General features: G+C 41.2%; 1 protein-coding gene across 5 annotated transcripts in view; it reads right to left on the bottom strand.

Moving 5' to 3' along the window:
- The window catches only part of CD36 (CD36 molecule (CD36 blood group)), a 95,776-nt gene that overhangs the window by 27,273 nt on the left and 50,867 nt on the right, over nucleotides 1-17,636 (bottom strand). For all 5 annotated transcript variants that reach the window (XM_067468850.1, XM_067468851.1, XM_067468849.1 and 2 more), the window contains exons 3-5: nucleotides 6,473-6,633; nucleotides 3,146-3,290; nucleotides 1,701-1,883 (exon numbers count right to left, since the gene is read on the bottom strand). In XM_067468850.1, coding sequence (XP_067324951.1) covers nucleotides 1,701-1,883; nucleotides 3,146-3,290; nucleotides 6,473-6,633 — 489 coding nt within the window. The remainder of the gene's footprint in view (nucleotides 1-1,700; nucleotides 1,884-3,145; nucleotides 3,291-6,472; nucleotides 6,634-17,636) is intronic.

Genomic DNA, 17,636 nt, shown 5'->3' with positions numbered 1-17,636 from the left:
CCTACCTGTCCAGGGACGACCTAGCTACAGTGATCCAGGCTACGGTCATCTCAAGACTGGACTACTGTAATGCCCTCTACATTGGCCTTCCTCTGTTGGTGATCCGGAAGCTCAAATTGGTACAAAATGCAGCTGCTCGGCTTCTTGCGGGAATTCCGATGAGATGCCACATAACACCAATCTTACTGCAGCTGCATTGGTTACCAATTGAGCACCGGATCACTTTCAAAGTGATGGTACTCACCTTTAAGGCCTTGCATGGTCTGGAGCCGTTGTACCTGAGGGACCACCTCACCCCCTACCAACTCCAGAGATCCCTCCGTTCTGAGGACCAAGATCTATTGGAAATTTCCAGTGTCAAGACCTTGTGTCTAACAGCAATGAGATGCAGAGCCTTTACAGTAGTGGCACCATCGCTCTGGAACACTCTGCCACCTGAAGTCCGTGCCTTGCGGGACTTATCAGCTTTCCGCAGGGCATGTAAGACATACCTGTTTCAACAGGCTTTTAATGTTTGATATTGCTGTTTTTAAATTGTTTGAAATTGTTTTTAAATTGTGTTAGATTTTAGCCATTCTTGTAAGCCGCTCCGAGCTCCAGGGGAGTGGCGACATATACGTTCAAATAATAAATAAATAAATAGGTCGAGGATGAGGGTCCTCCAAGTGTAGTGTCTTGGCAGTGGGTCTATACTGTCGAATTGATGCAGTTTACACTACTTTACTTGGCATAAACAAGTGCATCTACACTGTCAAATTGATGCAGTTTACTTTACTTGCCATGGCCCAATGATATTGAATCATAGAAACTATAGTTTTCCAAGGTCTTTGCAATGAGTTAAACTCTTGTGCTGGCTGTACTGTTGACCTGAAGGTTGGGTTGCCGGTTCAAATCCGCGAGACTGGGTGAACCGTCTGTCAGGTCTAGCTTGTAGGGAAATGAGAGAAGCCTCCCAACAGAATGGTAACACATCTGAGCAATGTCTCTGTAGACGGTCAATTCTCTCTCACCAGAAGTGACTTGCAGCAAGTCACTTCTGACACACACACACACACACACACACACACACACAAACCCCTTCTCAGTCAAATAGAGCTGGTGTCTTACCAAGCTACATACCTGAAGTTTCCATAGCATTGTGCCATGGCATTTAAAGTTTGTTATAAGGTTCATTAATTCTACAATGTGGATGCAGCCTTAAGGACACATGTATTTAACTTATACTTTGAGTATGAAGCACTTATTTTTTCACATATTCACTCTGCTGAAATGGAAGTCAAGGAAATATTTCTTTTATGGCCCTAAAGTGCACAATTACTAGAATTTCTAAATTTAAGCTTTAGACTTTCAGCATGCATAGTTTAGCACTGTACTTAATTCTTGCCATTCATTTGCATTCCACACATACCTTCCATTTATATGGGCAAATTAAGTTTGCTCTCCTATCCACTTTTAAAGGATTGGACCGCCATTGACAAAGTCAATTCTTTTAAAATAAAACTCAGGTTGCTCATTTCTGGCCTTCAGTTGTACCAGCCATATACTAACTGTTGGTGGATTCTACTAGACTTATCTACTTTTTCGAATTCTAGACTTATCTACTTTTTGAAGTGCAAGGTAGGTGCTGAAAGTAGTATCATCACTACATTTTTACAGGACACCAGCATAAACAACTCCTCTCCCTTAGGAGGCATACTTACTGGGAAAAATACGCCAACCGTTTTCACAACTCCTGGTATTGGAATTTTCTTTAAGAAAGGATCTTCATAGCCCCAGAGTATTTCTTTCACACTTCTGGTTTGAAGGAATTCTGATTTTGAGGATTTTATGAAGACATTCAACAATGCTTGCATGAATGAAGTTTGATATAAAGCCGGTGCTGCCTGTGATAAAAACAATGTATTTGCTTTAAGCTTTTCTTAATTGTCATTCAGGAAACACACGGGCGCTCCCAAGGCAATGTATATTGCCATGATATAATCACTGCTAATTAAGACATTTTACACACACACACACACACCCACACACACACACACACACCCTTCCATGTTAAATAAGTACATATATAAAAAACAGTTAAAACTTGTGGCCAGCTGACTTGGCCATGGTAGTCCACACTCTGGTTACATCCCGTATAGACTACTGCAACGCTCTCTACGTGGGGTTGCCTTTGAAGACTGCTCGGAAGCTTCAAATGGTCCAGCGTTCGGCAGCCAGGTTGCTAACAGGAGCGGCACTCAGGGAGCATACTACTCCTCTGTTGCGCCAGCTCCACTGGCTGCCAGTTTGCTACCGGGCACAATTCAAAGTGCTGGTGTTAACCTATAAAGCCCTAAACGGTTCTGGCCCTACTTACCTCTCCGAACGCATCTCCTCCTATGAACCGACTAGGACACTAAGATCATCTGGGGAGGCCCTGCTCTCCATCCCGCCTGCATCACAGGCTCGCTTGGCGGGGACGAAAGACAGGGCCTTCTCAGTGGTGGCCCCTCGGCTGTGAAACGCCCTGCCTCCAGATATCAGATCGGCCCCCTCCCTGCTGGCATTTCGGAGGAAAATGAAGACCTGGCTGTTTGAACAAGCATTTGATTAAACAGTGGACATAGGAATACGGAATAATGGATGATGAGATTGGATTCTGATTTTACTGTTGAGGCGCTAATGATTGTTATACGGATGTTTAATGATTTATGTTACAATTGTTTTTAATTGCCCTATACTTGATGTTTTGTATTGATGTTGTTCACCGCTTTGAGTCACCTGAGGGCTGAGAAAAGCGGTATATAAATAAAGTAAATAAATAATAAATAAATATAAATAAATAGTTTATAATTAACAGGTTTTGACAGGTCCTATTGTGGTTGCTTGAGCCCAACATAGTAAACATACAAGGTAGACCCAGGTTACATTTTAGTAAAGCCATAAAGCTCAATAAGACTTTTGTTACTCATGAAAAAATATACTTCTAGTGCTGTGATTAGTTTGCTTGTTTGTTTGTTTGCCAAACAAAATATAATTTTGTACAAATGGCTATCAATTCTGGAGTGCTTTCCAATTTGTTTTGTGTCCCAACCCTGTATATTTTGGACTATGGACATATGAGAGAGAACAGAAGGTCAGTATCCCATTCAGTGATACTACTTACCACAACAGCAAGATTGACCAAAGTGAATGTGTCATTTTCTGGCCCAATGGACATATCAGGCTCAAACTGAGCAATATTTGGCTGGAAGTAAGACACTGTGGAATCTGGATGGTGGGTGATGTTTTCTTTGGCTAAATATCGTATCCTTACAAAAGGAAGAAATTATACTTCAGTGATAAACATTCAATGGAAAGCATGACAAATAGCACTGGCCTGTTTTTCTACAGCTGAACTAATATTCTTTGTGAGACTCTGAGCAATCTCATCTTCACTAGGGATGTAAATCTGAACCATTTAAGAAGGCAGGAATAGAGAATTTCAAAAAGGATTTCAAGGGGTTTTGTGCATATTTTGAATACTTGTCACATTTTGCAATCTTTATGCCAAAATCTATGCAATTTTTTGCACAAAAATCAAACACAAATGGATTTCTCGGTTCTTGTAGGTTTTTTCGGGGCTATATGGCCATGTTCTAGAGGCATTTCTCCTGACGTTTCACCTGCATCTATGGCAAGCATCCTCAGAGGTGAGGTCAGACCTCACCTCTGAGGATGCTTGCCATAGATGCAGGCGAAACGTCAGGAGAAATGCCTCTAGAACATGGCCATATAGCCCGAAAAAACCTACAAGAACCGAGTGATTCCAGCCATGAAAGCCTTCGACAATACACAAATGGATTTTTTTCACAACTCCTCCCACATTATGAAAAATCTCCTAGAACTGGACAATTATTATTTGATAGGATATCCTGATGCATCAAGATACCATTTCAAATAGGGACGAAAAAATTGCTGTGCACCCATAATCCTCAATCACTCACAATACACAGCCCACATACATGTTCCTGGATTGTGTATGGATGTATATGTACATATTACTAGATTTCCTACACATTTTCATGCACTTAGTAAGATGAATATTAATGAACAGCTTGGCTATATCACTATTAAAAGTATCTCTATGATCTTTACATAACAGACATCTGTGTACTATAATCACATTCGTTAAAATCAAAAGGCAATGAGAGTAAGGTTGAAAACAAAGACTTACTAAACTAAAATTCATATTGGTTTCCATGTAGTACTTCTGATAATACTTCCTGTGCCTTATCCAGCACAAGTAAGAATTTTTTATTGAGTTTCCATTGGTTTTATGTGGGAATGAGCCAATTCCATCTCAGACCCCCAAGGGATGACCTTCCCTTCCATGTCCACCTCTCTATTTCTGTAGAGTTCCTAAAATCATTACTGGAAGTGGCTTCTCATCACTTATATCTATACACATAATAAAAGTGAAAATGTGTGTATGTGGTAGAGGTGTCCACCTACATAGACAACCTCCCACCTCCACAAACAGGCTATAGTTCCAAGTGCTGAGAAGCCTCCAAAGGCACTCCTTCAACTGACATTGAAGGTTATAGTGAGTGTCGTGAACATGTACCCTAATCTTTGCCAATGTCCTCCCCAAACACCAACCATCCAAGGAATGCTTTCATTCAGGGACCATTTCATCCTAGATGTTCTGTTTTCTCTCCAGAATGGACATCCCAAGATTCCCCTCTCTCCCTAAATTGGCATGGCCCTGCACATTGCCTCTCACTTAACCCTTTCCTACCCATTCCTATGGCACAGCAAACAGGAATTGATCAGCAACTGAACAAGTTTGGGAAGAATTCACCATGATTTAGAGGAGTTGTAGTTCACCTACATCTAGAGAGCACTGTGAACCCAACCAACGATGGATCTGGACCACACTTGCCACAGAATGACCCGTCCATGTGGGAGCTGTAGTTCACCCTGCATCCAGAGATATTACCAAACTTCCCAAAACGAACAATGCCTTTCTCAAGTAACCTGGGCATCACCAGGTTCCCAAGCTAGTAACAAATATTTGGGAGTTGTGGAGGTGTGGCTATTTTATTATTGGGTTGTTGTAGGTTTTTCCGGGCTATATGGCCATGTTCTAGAGGCATATTTTATTATTATTGGGGGGGGGGGAGGGGGTATTTTACATGGTTTTCCCTCAAAATCATGTTGATAAAAATTGGAAGTCTTGGAAGAACCAGAATAAGGACTCAAGTGCTACAAAAAATAGGGTCTAAGAATTGCAGGCCACACATTCCTGTTGTGCATGTTTAATTCTCATGGTCTAAATGAGAAGTGTGGCATTTAACAGGAGCTGAACAAATCAGGTCCAAGCCAGAAAGCATTCGCTATATATGTACAGCAAGAAACATTATAAATATTAAACTAAACTAGCTCTGTATTAACTAACTTTGCATGCTGCCTGGGCTCCACACTATGACATGCTGGTTTAAGACATCAAAATATATTCTTCTCATTGATCATCTACACTGGGAAACCAGTGCTGTGTGCATTCTGAAGACCCTGGAGAGATCTCCAAAATGGCTCTGTAACTGGATTAGAATCGGTATTCTTATATCCACATTCAGAGACTAGCAGGGAGGGGGGGGGAGTACAATCAATAAGTAGAATGTAATGTAATGAAATGTAAAAAAAAACAATGGTACTTTTATACACATGTGGTGGGAGTGCAAAAAGGTGAAAACCTTTTGGAGGTCAATTCACAAAGAAGTTGAAAAAATCTTAAAAATGAAATTCTCCCTGAAACCTGAATACTTTCTGTTGGGTATTGTTGATTTTGACTTAGACAGCAATGATAGTAAGATTCTCTTCCACCTCTCGACAGCGGCCAGAATCCAATTGGCCCGTCTCTGGAAATCTAGAGAGGTCCCTTCAATAGAGCAATGGACATTAAAAGCTTATGATGTGATGAATATGGACCTGCTGACTCAGAGGCTATCACCCGATGGACTTAAAGAAAAACATACGGACTGGAGCAACTTCATAGAATATCTCAAAAAAGAAAGACAATGCCCTACGAAACTTTAATTGGCAATCCGACAACCTAAAAGAAAGACTCTGATATACGCTATCAGCAATTTTTTTTTATATAAGTGAAATAATTATCTGTCTGTTCAACCTGGAAGTCTTTTTATGTACCCCAACCCTTCCCCACTTCCCTTTTGGAGCTTGTCGATGTTGCCCCTCCCCATTCCCTTCCACCCTGCCCCCCCATTCCCTCCGCGTATTCGGTCCCATTGTCCCCCTTCCCTACCTACCCTCCACCTACCCCACAACCTTCCCTACCCCTATTCTTCTGCCCCAATTCCACTGGTTTGTATATGCATTGAAATCTGTAATAAAGTTATTTTAAAAAAATAAGTAGAAAGCTCGTGGTCACCAAGCAACTCACCCTCAAATCAAGAAAACAAATCAACAATTAATTGCACAACATCTTGCTTACCTGTAGGTGTATGGGCCTTTCTGTTTAACTATTGGTTGTGATCCATTTTTCTTTACATCTTCTGGGTTCTGAACATCAAAGAACCAGAACTGCCTAAACACTGGACTCCCGGGCACAACCCAATTCTCAAAAGCGATAGTGCCATTTTCAATTATCGTTTCCTGTAAAAGGGAAAGGGAAGATGTTCTGTATTTTCGGTAAGCCATCAAAGTTAACACCACATTAGTCTATACTTACACAGGACATAACTTTAGGAAAATATCAACCGGGTTGCTGTAGGCTTTTTCGGGCTATATGGCCATGTTCTAAAGGCATGTGCCTCTAGAACATGGCCATATAGCCCGAAAAAACCTACAACAACCCAGTGATTCCAACCATGAAAGCCTTTGACAATACAGTAAAATATCAACCTTTTAGGAAACCATTTTAAAAGAATGTTGATAATTTCCCCCATCACTTCAGAGTTGTGTGTTATTTTTAGAAAGTCATTTTCAATTCCTCATCATGATGTGTCTAGATCGTTTTCTTGGGAATGAGTCAAATGTTCTTCTGACTGCTCTCCCACATATGTAGTTGGGACAACAATTTGCACTACTTTCTAACTTTAACTCGTCAGCTTGAATTCAGACTGTATAGTAGGCTTGTTTGATCAAGAAAAAATTTGGTTCTAAACTTGCTTCGTTTCCAGGGGGCACCAGCGTTTCGAATTTCTGAGGACTTCCGAAATTTAAGATTTCAAAATTTCAAAATTTACAAAATTTTGTTAATTACGAATCAATTTGTTAATGGTGGACGTGATTGCGCAATGCGCTAAAAACACCTCCAAACGGGACAGGGGGAACTTCTGAAATTCAGGATGAAATTAAAATACATTAAGTTAATAAAAATACAAATTAAAATCACTTAAAATTAATAAAATAATAAAATAATAAAATAAATAATAAAATAAAACAATAAAATAAGTAATAAGATAATAAAATATCTCCAGGAGGAGGAGGAGGAGGAGGAGGAGGAGGAGGAGGAGGAGGAGGAGGAGGAGGAGGATGGGGAGGAAAGGCAACGCTGGCACCTTTTCTCTCCTTCTTTCCCATCTTAATAATTATGAAATAATTATGAAATAATTACGAAAATTTGGAAAAATTGTTTCGATTCTTAATTACTCTTCACACTATTCCTGCATGGCTCGATATTGGATCGTAAGCTAATTTAAATACGAATTAATAACGACTTTAGAAACTAGCGAACACAATCAAACAAGCCTACTGTATAGACATTAAACAATTTCTATATAGACATTAAACAATTCAGAAGACATGTTCTTGAACTGAGCTTTAAGAAACCAAATGACAGCAGTAAGATGAAAAGAAAATCTTGAAAATCTGGGCTGATCCTTTTCACAAAGTTGGTTTTACACATTAATTGGCCAAGTTGTTTGGGCCACAGATCTTGCAAATCAGCTTGAGCTTGCTATTTGTAAATTGAACAAGATGTTATTTACTCTTCAGAAACAGTAAAAAGTAATAGAAAAATGCTGATTTCTGCTCTAACAGAAGAGCTCACAGCTGGATTACATGTACATGAGTGTGCTTTAAGTTTCAACAATTGAAAAAAGAAGAAGTTTCCCTTTCTTTTCAAAGTTTTTGAGAAGATCAGTTTTAGGAAACACAGCAAGCAAAGTTTATTGATTAGTCCATTGACCGTATCAACATTAAAAACAAAAACAGAAACGTGCACAAATAGACAATAATCACTATCCTAAGACTCCCATAATAGTGAACTAACATACATTCAAACTTGATTAAAAGATAATTAAAAATATCAACATTAAAATGTCAAGGTAAAATTTCATACCACAAAAATTAAAAACGAAGGTTAAAACGAAGGTTAAAATAGACCAGCTATTACACAATCCCAAGCCACTTCAGATATCTGCGTCACCCCTACAGTTTACCCCATATCTCCTCTAGATATGCAGTTCTCAGCTGTGTTGCTTTATGAAGGAAAAAGGGCTGTTTGGTGTGTTATCTTAGCATTCTAGCTAGCCATTAAGAATGTAGTTTTGATATGGGAATCCCAGTGTATGATGAATGGTCCGAGGTATTGATTTCTCTCTTTGTTGTACAAAATATAATTAAACAGTACATGTGTAAAATCCTCTACCTCTGTTGCCCACAGATACAGAAACGTTCATTATATGGAACTTGGTTAAACCTTCCATGTTTAACCATTATATCTGTCTGTTCGAATCGGGTTCTAGTGAATACCCTCCTTAGATGTTTAGGCATTTCTGTCTAGGTATTCAGCTATTTGAAAAGTATGTTTGAAGCGGCTTAACCATTTCAGTGAGCCGGCTTTACTAAGGGTGGCAATGTCTTTCTGAGCCTCTATATCCTGTATTCGTTGTGCCACCATTTTTGGATCTAATTCCTCTAGAAGATTTGGGTATAGAATTGGAAGTCCACAACTCCTGATGTATTTTGTCAGTTGCACTAGCCAAGAGGACTGATGTTGGTTTTTGGTCTGCTCTAACAGACACAATTTTGGTAGCCTATCATTTGCCATGGCATTTAGTTTTATCCAATATTTATATGCCCTGATTTTGGATAAACCCTCGACTGTATATACTCCTGTTTCTGCTCTCACTGCTGCAGCTGGAGTCCTTTTATCCACTCCTAGAAAGTGACGCAGGTGCTGTGCTTGAGATTGCTCTAATAATGATACCTGGTTTAGGCCCCAGACTTCCGCTCCATACAGGAGCATGGGGGTAACCTTGGCCTTATATACTTTAAGAAGCGGGTCTAAGGATCCTGGTTGGCTATGGTTTGTTAATTTTAGCAGTTGGTTTGCCCGTGGTCTCACTTTGGCTGAGCTCCTTTGATGATGTGGAAGCCAAGAACCAGTCTCAGAAAAAAACAACACCTAGGTATGTAAAATTTTAGGAAACATATTATAGTAGGCGTGGGTAACAATGGAAAAATTTGTTTCTAAAATCGATTCGTTTTTTGGGGTTTTTTGCGTTTCGATATTTAAAAGAATTCCGAAATTTTCCTTTAAAAAAGTTCGATATTTATGAAATTTCGTAAATGGTAAAAAAATTACAAAACAATAACGAAACAATAACAAATCGATTCGTTAATGGCGGCCGCGATCGCGCAATACGCTAAAAAAACTTCTGAAGCTTCCCTCTCCCTTTGCTGTTGACTGTTGGTGTGATATTATAATTTTTTTTCACTAATTAAACAAAAAACAACTATAAAACTTGCCCCAGACATGCGAAAATAATAACGAAACGACCTCAAACCAATAACGAAACGAATACATAACGAAATACGAAGCATTTACAAAACGAATTGAAAAATTCGTTTCGTTTTTAAGTTGCTCCAGAATGGTTCGTTATCGCTTCATTAACAAAAAAATAACGAATTTTTAACGAATTACGAATTAACGAAACGAAACTGCCCAGCCCTATATTATAGTGCTACTCTTTAGGAATTACTTTTCAGTAAATTTCAAGATCTCAGAGATTTGTTTTTAAGAACTCAATAAAACTCTGCTGAAATGTTGCACAAAAAAGTTGCGGTCAGTCATTTTGGTGTCACTGTGTTTAATAGTGTTCCCCAATGGAATTCGCACCCACCTCCCACCTCATGTCCCCAAGTGGGACATAGGATGTGTGCGATATCTGCCTGACAAAATGCAACAGTCTGGCAGCAACAAACGTCTTCTGACTCTTGTGGCTGAGCAGTCATAACACTCTCGTCTTTTGGCTTTGTACAATCCCTGAGAAGCCAGAGGTGGGGAGACAAGAACAGAAAAGAAGCTTCTGTGAGTCCCTAAATATGGCCTTTGCTGTCAGAAGTAGGAGAAAGTTTATTTTGATAGTCGCAACCTTCCCCAGAGAACTAAACAGATTTGAGCATGTGGGAGGAAGATTACTGGCATTGTTATTACACAACTGCCAACTTTACTCTATTTCTATTACTCCTCCAATGCTAAAAGACTGAACTAATTCCCTGAATGGGATGCCAGCCTATTTCATACACCCTTGAGTAATCTGGCCACTTATGAAGGGAGTTTCATATGCAGATTTCAGAAACAGGTCTGAAAGCCTTCTTTAAAAAACAAACAAAACCTAAACACCCCAAAAGTAGTCTGGGAAAGCCGTTCAAAGGCACAGAGAAAGTTGTGTACATGTTCTTACATGTCCATCAGGTTTTATCTGAAACATGTATCAAAACAAGTGATGAGGTGTTTTCCTCTCTATGTTTTAAGGCAAATTAGAAATCTAAGCCTGCATCAGGCCATAGAGATATATAGTTGGGGCAAAGGTTTACTGCTTATGGCTGTAGGCATGGGTAGGTTCAGGAGATTAAATGTTCTCTTGTGCAAGCAAAGATAAGATACCAAATATAAGAAAGTAAAGCGTTCAGTAGATGAGCTTTTTCTCTGTGTCGTTGCCCACACTTGGGAATTTATTTAATTACATAAATAAAAGAGTGCTCAGTTACCATGAAAAAAAATTTGGTCCCACCACTAGACAGGTGGAAGTGGTTGCATTAGGCAACAGTTGCTAAGGGATGGGTGGTAACTCCTAGTGTTACTCCTGAGCTCCTAGCTCTTTCTTACTGTTGGGGGACAACATTATCTATGGCACATGGCATATAATCCACTTTCAAAATTAGCTGCTTATGTTTGTGGAATGTATTGAAGGAAGCAAATCACTTTGGGCTGGCTCTGGAATGTGAATGTGAAGTGCAAAATGTCAACAATTGTCCTCCATTGAGGGTGAGACCAGAAGGAATCTTCCAACATATTCTGCTGCCTAATAAAGAGTGACAAATGGCACTCCTCCTCCCCCAAGTCAAAATACATGATTTCCAAAGTCAGCCATAATATTTGGATTCCCAAAGCAGAAAGCTATACAACCTTCTGAATGTAAGGATTACGCACGCCCTCTGAGCTACAGCTCTTGACTAAACTGCCATGTCTACCCACTTCTACCACCATCAGAACAATTTCCCTAACAATTCTCTATCATCTACCGGAGGATCCATGTGAGTTTTATTAAATTTTGGCCTTTGGGCATACCATATGCTACAAATAGATGGGATGCAAGCAGGGCCGAATCCAGAAAAAGAATTCGGGAGGGGTTGAAAATTTTGCAGGGGAGAGGGTTGAAAATTTCACGGGGGGGGGGGGGGTTGAAACCTGCCTCCTAGCTCATGCAGAAGCAAAGAGCACAGCAGGAGACAGAGCAGCCTTTAATAGCCTGCAGCTCCACCCCTGTCAACCACCTCCACCAAGTCTGGCCTCCTTAATGAGAGCATTCCACACACACACACACAACTTGGTTGCTTCACTACATCGGCTATTGCTGCAAGTAATGACAGTGTGAATAAATTGTCAATATTTGCTTGAGATAGTGCTTGCAGTTCTGAAGGGACTCTTAATTTTTTGCATCTCATAGACTTAGCATGGGGATTTGGTTAACCAGTTAAAATTAATGAGTAAACCAGTTGTTTTTTTTTAAAAAAAATCTGAAACATTTCGGGGGGGGGGGAGTTGAACCCCTAAAACCACCCCCTCGCTACAGGCCTGGATGCAAGGTCCTGTCCCAGCCTCAGAATGCTTCCTTCCTCTTAAGATAAAGGTGGAATCATTTTCTAAAATATTCTCCAAATGCAAGAGACTGTAATACAAGTTACAATTCTTCAATAAATCTATATATCAGCCAGCCTAATAACAAGTCAGATCAATAGCCCGTTCTACACTGTACTGAGCAATGGTATTCCCCATAGTTCCCATAGTCACCTACGGCTGTGAGAGCTGGACCATAGGGAAGGCTGAGCAAAGGAAGATAGATGCTTTTGAACTGTGGTGCTGGAGGAAAGTTCTGGGAGTGCCTTGGACTGCGAGAAGATCCAACAGGTCCATACTTCAGGAAATAAAGCCTGACTGCTCATTGGAAGGATAGTAGAGGCCAAGATGAAGTACTTTGGCCACATCATGAGAAGACAGGAAAGCTTAGAGAAGACAATTATGCTGGGGAAAATGGAAGGAAGAAGGAAGAGGGGCAGACCAAGGGCAAGATGGATGGATGGGATCCTTGAAGTGACTGGATTGACCTTGAAGGAGCTGGGGGTGGTGACGGCTGACAGGGAGGGCTGGTTCATGAGGTCACGAAGAGTCGGAAACGACTGAACAAATCAACAACAACAACAACACACTGTATTGACTATTTCAGTTGGCAGTGACTGTAAGTTGAAGAGTCCAAACAAGCATCCTTCCCAGTGTCACCTGCACTTACCAAGGATTTCTGCACCAGGTATTTATATGCTCTAGTACCACTATGCAGGCCCATAGCCAGGATTTTGATTCGGGGTGGGGGGGGGGGAGGTAGGGGCTTAGTTTGAGTGAAAGAGAGTCCACCCTAGCAAACCTTTTGTATCATTATCCCAATACCCCCATGCATATGGGATATATTGAGCATGGTGATCAGATCATGATATGAATAAACGTAACAGTTTAAGTAATGCACCAGTAAGGCCTTCTCGTGGACCACCATGAGAATTTGGGGGGGGGGGGGCTGAATCCCCTCGAGCCCCCCCCCCCCCCCCCGCTACATGCCTGCCACTATGATAAAGAGCTAATCTAAGTCTACAATGTAGTCATGAATCTTACATAGTTACATCATAAAAGATAATATACAAATTTAATAGCAACAATAACCTAAGCCCCACATCAATGATGTGAGCTGTTAGCTATCATGAATGCTTCACTAGGTCTTACAAGTTAGGGTCTATGGAAGAAAGTAGAGGTGTTTTGGACACTTTCCTAAACCCCTTTGCCCCTTTCTTGAGAGGCTGGCTCTGAAGACCTTAAGACAGACATTCAGGAAGCTGCCAGCTACAGAGCTGATAGTAGCATAAAAGCTGCTGTTGGCGCCACTAGTGGCACCTTTCTCCTTCCCTGGTGGGAATGCTTAAATGGCAGGTGGCTGGTTGGCAAGTTGGAAGAGATAGGGAATCTTCTGCGTCTACATCTCTGTCTTTTAGTTTTTTTTCAGGAGCCCCCGGTGGCACAGGGGGTTAAACCCCTGTGCCGGGAGGACTGAAGACCGACAGGTCGCAGGTTCAAATCCAAGGAGAGGCAGATGAGCTCCCTCTATCAGCTCCAGCTCTTCATGCGGGGACACGAGAGAAGCCTCCCACAAGGATGATAAAAACATCAAATCATCCGGGCGTCCCCTGGGTAACGTCCTTGCAGACGACCAGTTCTCTCACACCAGAAGTGACTTGCAGTTTCTCAAGTTGCTCCTGACAAGACCAAAAAAAAAAAAAGGAAGAAAGCAGAATTGTGCTTTTTATCCACTTCAAGCAGCATGAGAATTCTGTTGTTTCTGCAAAGCCTGGAGAAGCTGAACTCAAGAAACAAATAGCTGCTGGTTTCCAGGAAAGCCAAGATGGATTTTCAGTTTACAGAGTCAGGTAGGATACTTTGAAAAATGTGTTATGCAAAGAACCAAAAGCAGCATTTTGAAAAACTCTTTTCAAGGAAACCCAAATAATTGATCACTAATGTTTTTGTGGGAGCCCTCGGTGGCGCAGTGGGTTAAAGCACTGAGCTGATGAGCTTGTTGATTGAAAGGTTGCAGGTTCGATTCCGGGGAGCGGCGTGAGCTTCCGCTGTCAGCCCTAGCTTCTGCCAACCTAGCAGTTTGAAAACATGCAAATGTGAGTAGATCAATAGGTACCGCTCCGGCGGGAAGGTAAGGGCGCTCCATGCAGTCATGCCGGCCACATGACCTTGGAGGTGTCTACGGACAACGCTGGCTCTTCGGCTTAGAAATGGAGATGAGCACCACACCCCAGAGTCAGACATGACTGGACTTAATGTCAGGGGACTACCTACCTAATGTTTTAGTGTCATTGTACTGCAGCTGAGTCATAACCATGCTAAGCCATGTGATGCAGCTCATTCTATACAATACCATTATTTTTTTAAAAAAATCTAGATAAATTTAAAGGCTGTATGCGTCAACCCAAGTGCCTGCATAAGAGTAAATCATCAGCTACCAAACAGTTTGATGTGGTGACTCTTTGTTTGGTCCTGACTTGCAGAAGTTACATGGTAGAACATGCAGTCAGACTGGAATATATTAAATTGCATTTACTGGCATGCTTACATAGCATCATTCTCTGGATCACAGAAATTGCAAATCTTGAGCAGATCATTCCATTTAGGGCAGTAGAAATAAAAAAGTGAAGAAGCAGATCATAGAATCATAGAATCAAAGAATTGGAGGAGACCTCATGAGCCATCCAGTCCAACCCCCTGCCAAGAAGCAGGAATATTGCATTCAAATCACCCCTGACAGATGGCCATCCAGCCTCTGTTTAAAAGCTTCCAAAGAAGGAGCCTCCACCACACTCAGGGGCAGAGAGTTCCACTGCTGAACGGCTCTCACAGATGAAACAAGGAGATACACATATATAGAGAGGCTTACAGGATTTGCCACCATTACGTAGCTAAAGCAATCCTATTTCTTTACTCATACCCACCTCATTGCACAAGTTGAATTTAGCATCCTAGCATGCTGCCAGGTTGCCTCCTGCTCAGAGCTACACACCACTGATCACTAAATGTATGGTGATGGGAGCAATGTGGGGGGGGGGGCATGCAGCGATGCTTCTACATGGCATGAGAAACCACCAGCTATGAGTTAGGTGGGGCATGCAGATTGCACCGTTGCTCTGCCGATCCGCCATGGAGAATGGTGAATTTCTCCATGGGACAACAACAACAACAACAACAGCAACAACAACAACAACAACATTTCATTTATATACCGCTCTATCTCCCCAAGGGAGCGGTTTCCAAGTAACATAATCAATACATACAAAGAAAACAGCATAAACATAAAAATTAACAAGACAAGACAAACATTAAAAACCACAATACCACATATATTTAAAATAATCCTGCCTGTTCAAGGCAGTTTAAAAGGCCGGGCTAATGCGATTTTAGAGGGGCCGGGTAATTAGGTAGAGTCTATGGCTGTACATTTCCAGGGCCTAATAGAAGAAAGGGACCTGGGTAATTGGTAGAAAAAAATATGGCCAATTTCAACAATATCTGGGGCAGAGCTAGAACTAGTCGTTCTCAAAGGTTTGTTTAAACCACCAGGTCTTCAGGCTCTTACGAAAGAAGAGGAGGAATGGGGCCTGTCTTATTTCTCCAGGAAGGGCATTCCAGAGGCAAGGGGCCACCACCGAGAAGGCCGTCTCTCTCATCCCCACCAACCATGCTTGTGACGGTGGTGGGAGTGAAAGGAGGGCCTCCCTGGAAGATCTTAAAGTTCCATGTGATGAGGTCCTATGTACTGCTTCATCCCTCAAATATTATAGACTGGTCATAATAGCTGTCAAGACAGTCAGTGTTTAGAACAAGATTCTAATTCTATTTCTTTCTGGATTAAAACACTGAACTTTAGAACATAAAGATCCCATGACTCAGGCAGATTTTTTTCTCTCTCAATATACTAGATGTTGTAACAATGTATGAAGGGGAGAAAGTTAAAAGGTTAGTAAAGAAGGAAAACACCTACAGCCACCTAATCACTGCAGCATAGCACCACGTATGCCCTCCAAAAGTAATTTATCAGAACTAGAGGAAAGAACATGAACAACAACAAATGACCTGTTTTATTTTTAAAGATTGGTGCATGTCAAAACGGAGTTGATACTGTTGTTGTTCATTCGTTCAGTCATCTCCGACTCTTCGTGACCTCATGGACCAGCCCACGCCAGAGCTCCCTGTCGGCCGTCACCACCCCCAGCTCCTTCAAGGTCAGTCCAGTCACTTCAAGGATGCCATCCATCCATCTTGCCCTTGATCGGCCCCTCTTCCTTTTACCTTCTACTTTCCCCAGCATAATTGTCTTCTCTAGACTTTGCTGTCTCCTCATGATGTGGCCAAAGTACTTCAACTTTGTCTCTAGTATCCTTCCCTCCAATGAGCAGCCGGGCTTTATTTCCTGGAGGATGGACTGGTTGGATCTTCTCACAGTCCAAGGCACTCTCAGCACTTTCCTCCAACACCACAGTTCAAAAGCATCGATCTTCCTTCGCTCAGCCTTCCCTAAGGTCCAGCTCTCACAACCGTAGGTTACTACAGGGAATACCATGTCTTTGACTAGGCGGATCTTGGTTGCCAGTCTGATGTCTCTACTCTTTACTATTTTATCGAGACTGGACATAGCTCTCCTTCTAAGAAGTAAGCGTCTTCTGATTTTCTGGCCACAGTCTGCATCTGCAGTAATCTTTGCACCTAGAAATACAAAGTCTGTCACGGCCTCCACGTTTTCTCTGTCAATCATTCTTGTTGCCATAATCTTTGGTTTTTTAATGTTTTTTTGGAGTTGATACTAGGCAACGAGATTGCTCAATGGGAACAAAATTGCCTTGTTTGGATTGCCAGCAAAAAATTTTCCTCATATGTAAACAACTCTTTAAAGTGTGGCAAAACCTTTTCTCTTTCAGATACTGTTAAAGCACAGACTCAGAGAACACAAGGGGAGGGAGATGGAGTAGAGAGAGAAAGATCAATAACAGGCCATTAAACTGAGTGTTATAGGAAGGTGATCAAGACAGCTTTATTTCAGAGACATATAATTGATCATGCAATAGATTCGCAGTTTTCCAGCTGACTTACTGCCAGTATCATTTTCTACTCCACTATTTAAGGCAAAAAGTCATTTATGTTTTAAATTAGAGCTCAAAATTTTATTGGTGCACAAGACTGACTCCTTGCAGTCCTGCACATATAGGACCTCAAGGGTCATCTAATCCAACCCTTACCATTGTGGAAATCTGCCACCAAAGTATTCATTGACAGATGATCATCCATCCTCTATTTAAAAACCTACAGTGGGAAAGAATCCACCACTTTCCAAGGAATGCCATTTCACAGCTTAACAGTTCTTACCATCTGTCCTTCCTAATGTTTAGTTGGAATCATTTTTCATATCATTTGAATCCAGGTTGAAAATATTTACTTATTTTTAAAATTTTGAACCTGTTTGGTCATACCCATTTCTCTTCATTATCATCACAATAATTAAGCAACCAAAGGAAACTGCTGTAGGTCGCTCTTGTCCTTCTCA

The sequence above is a fragment of the Anolis sagrei genome, chromosome 5 (assembly GCF_037176765.1).
Source record: "Anolis sagrei isolate rAnoSag1 chromosome 5, rAnoSag1.mat, whole genome shotgun sequence".
NCBI lineage: Eukaryota > Metazoa > Chordata > Lepidosauria > Squamata > Dactyloidae > Anolis > Anolis sagrei.
The sequence above is the reverse complement of the archived record's forward strand: the minus strand, read 5'-3'. Positions and strand labels throughout refer to the sequence as shown.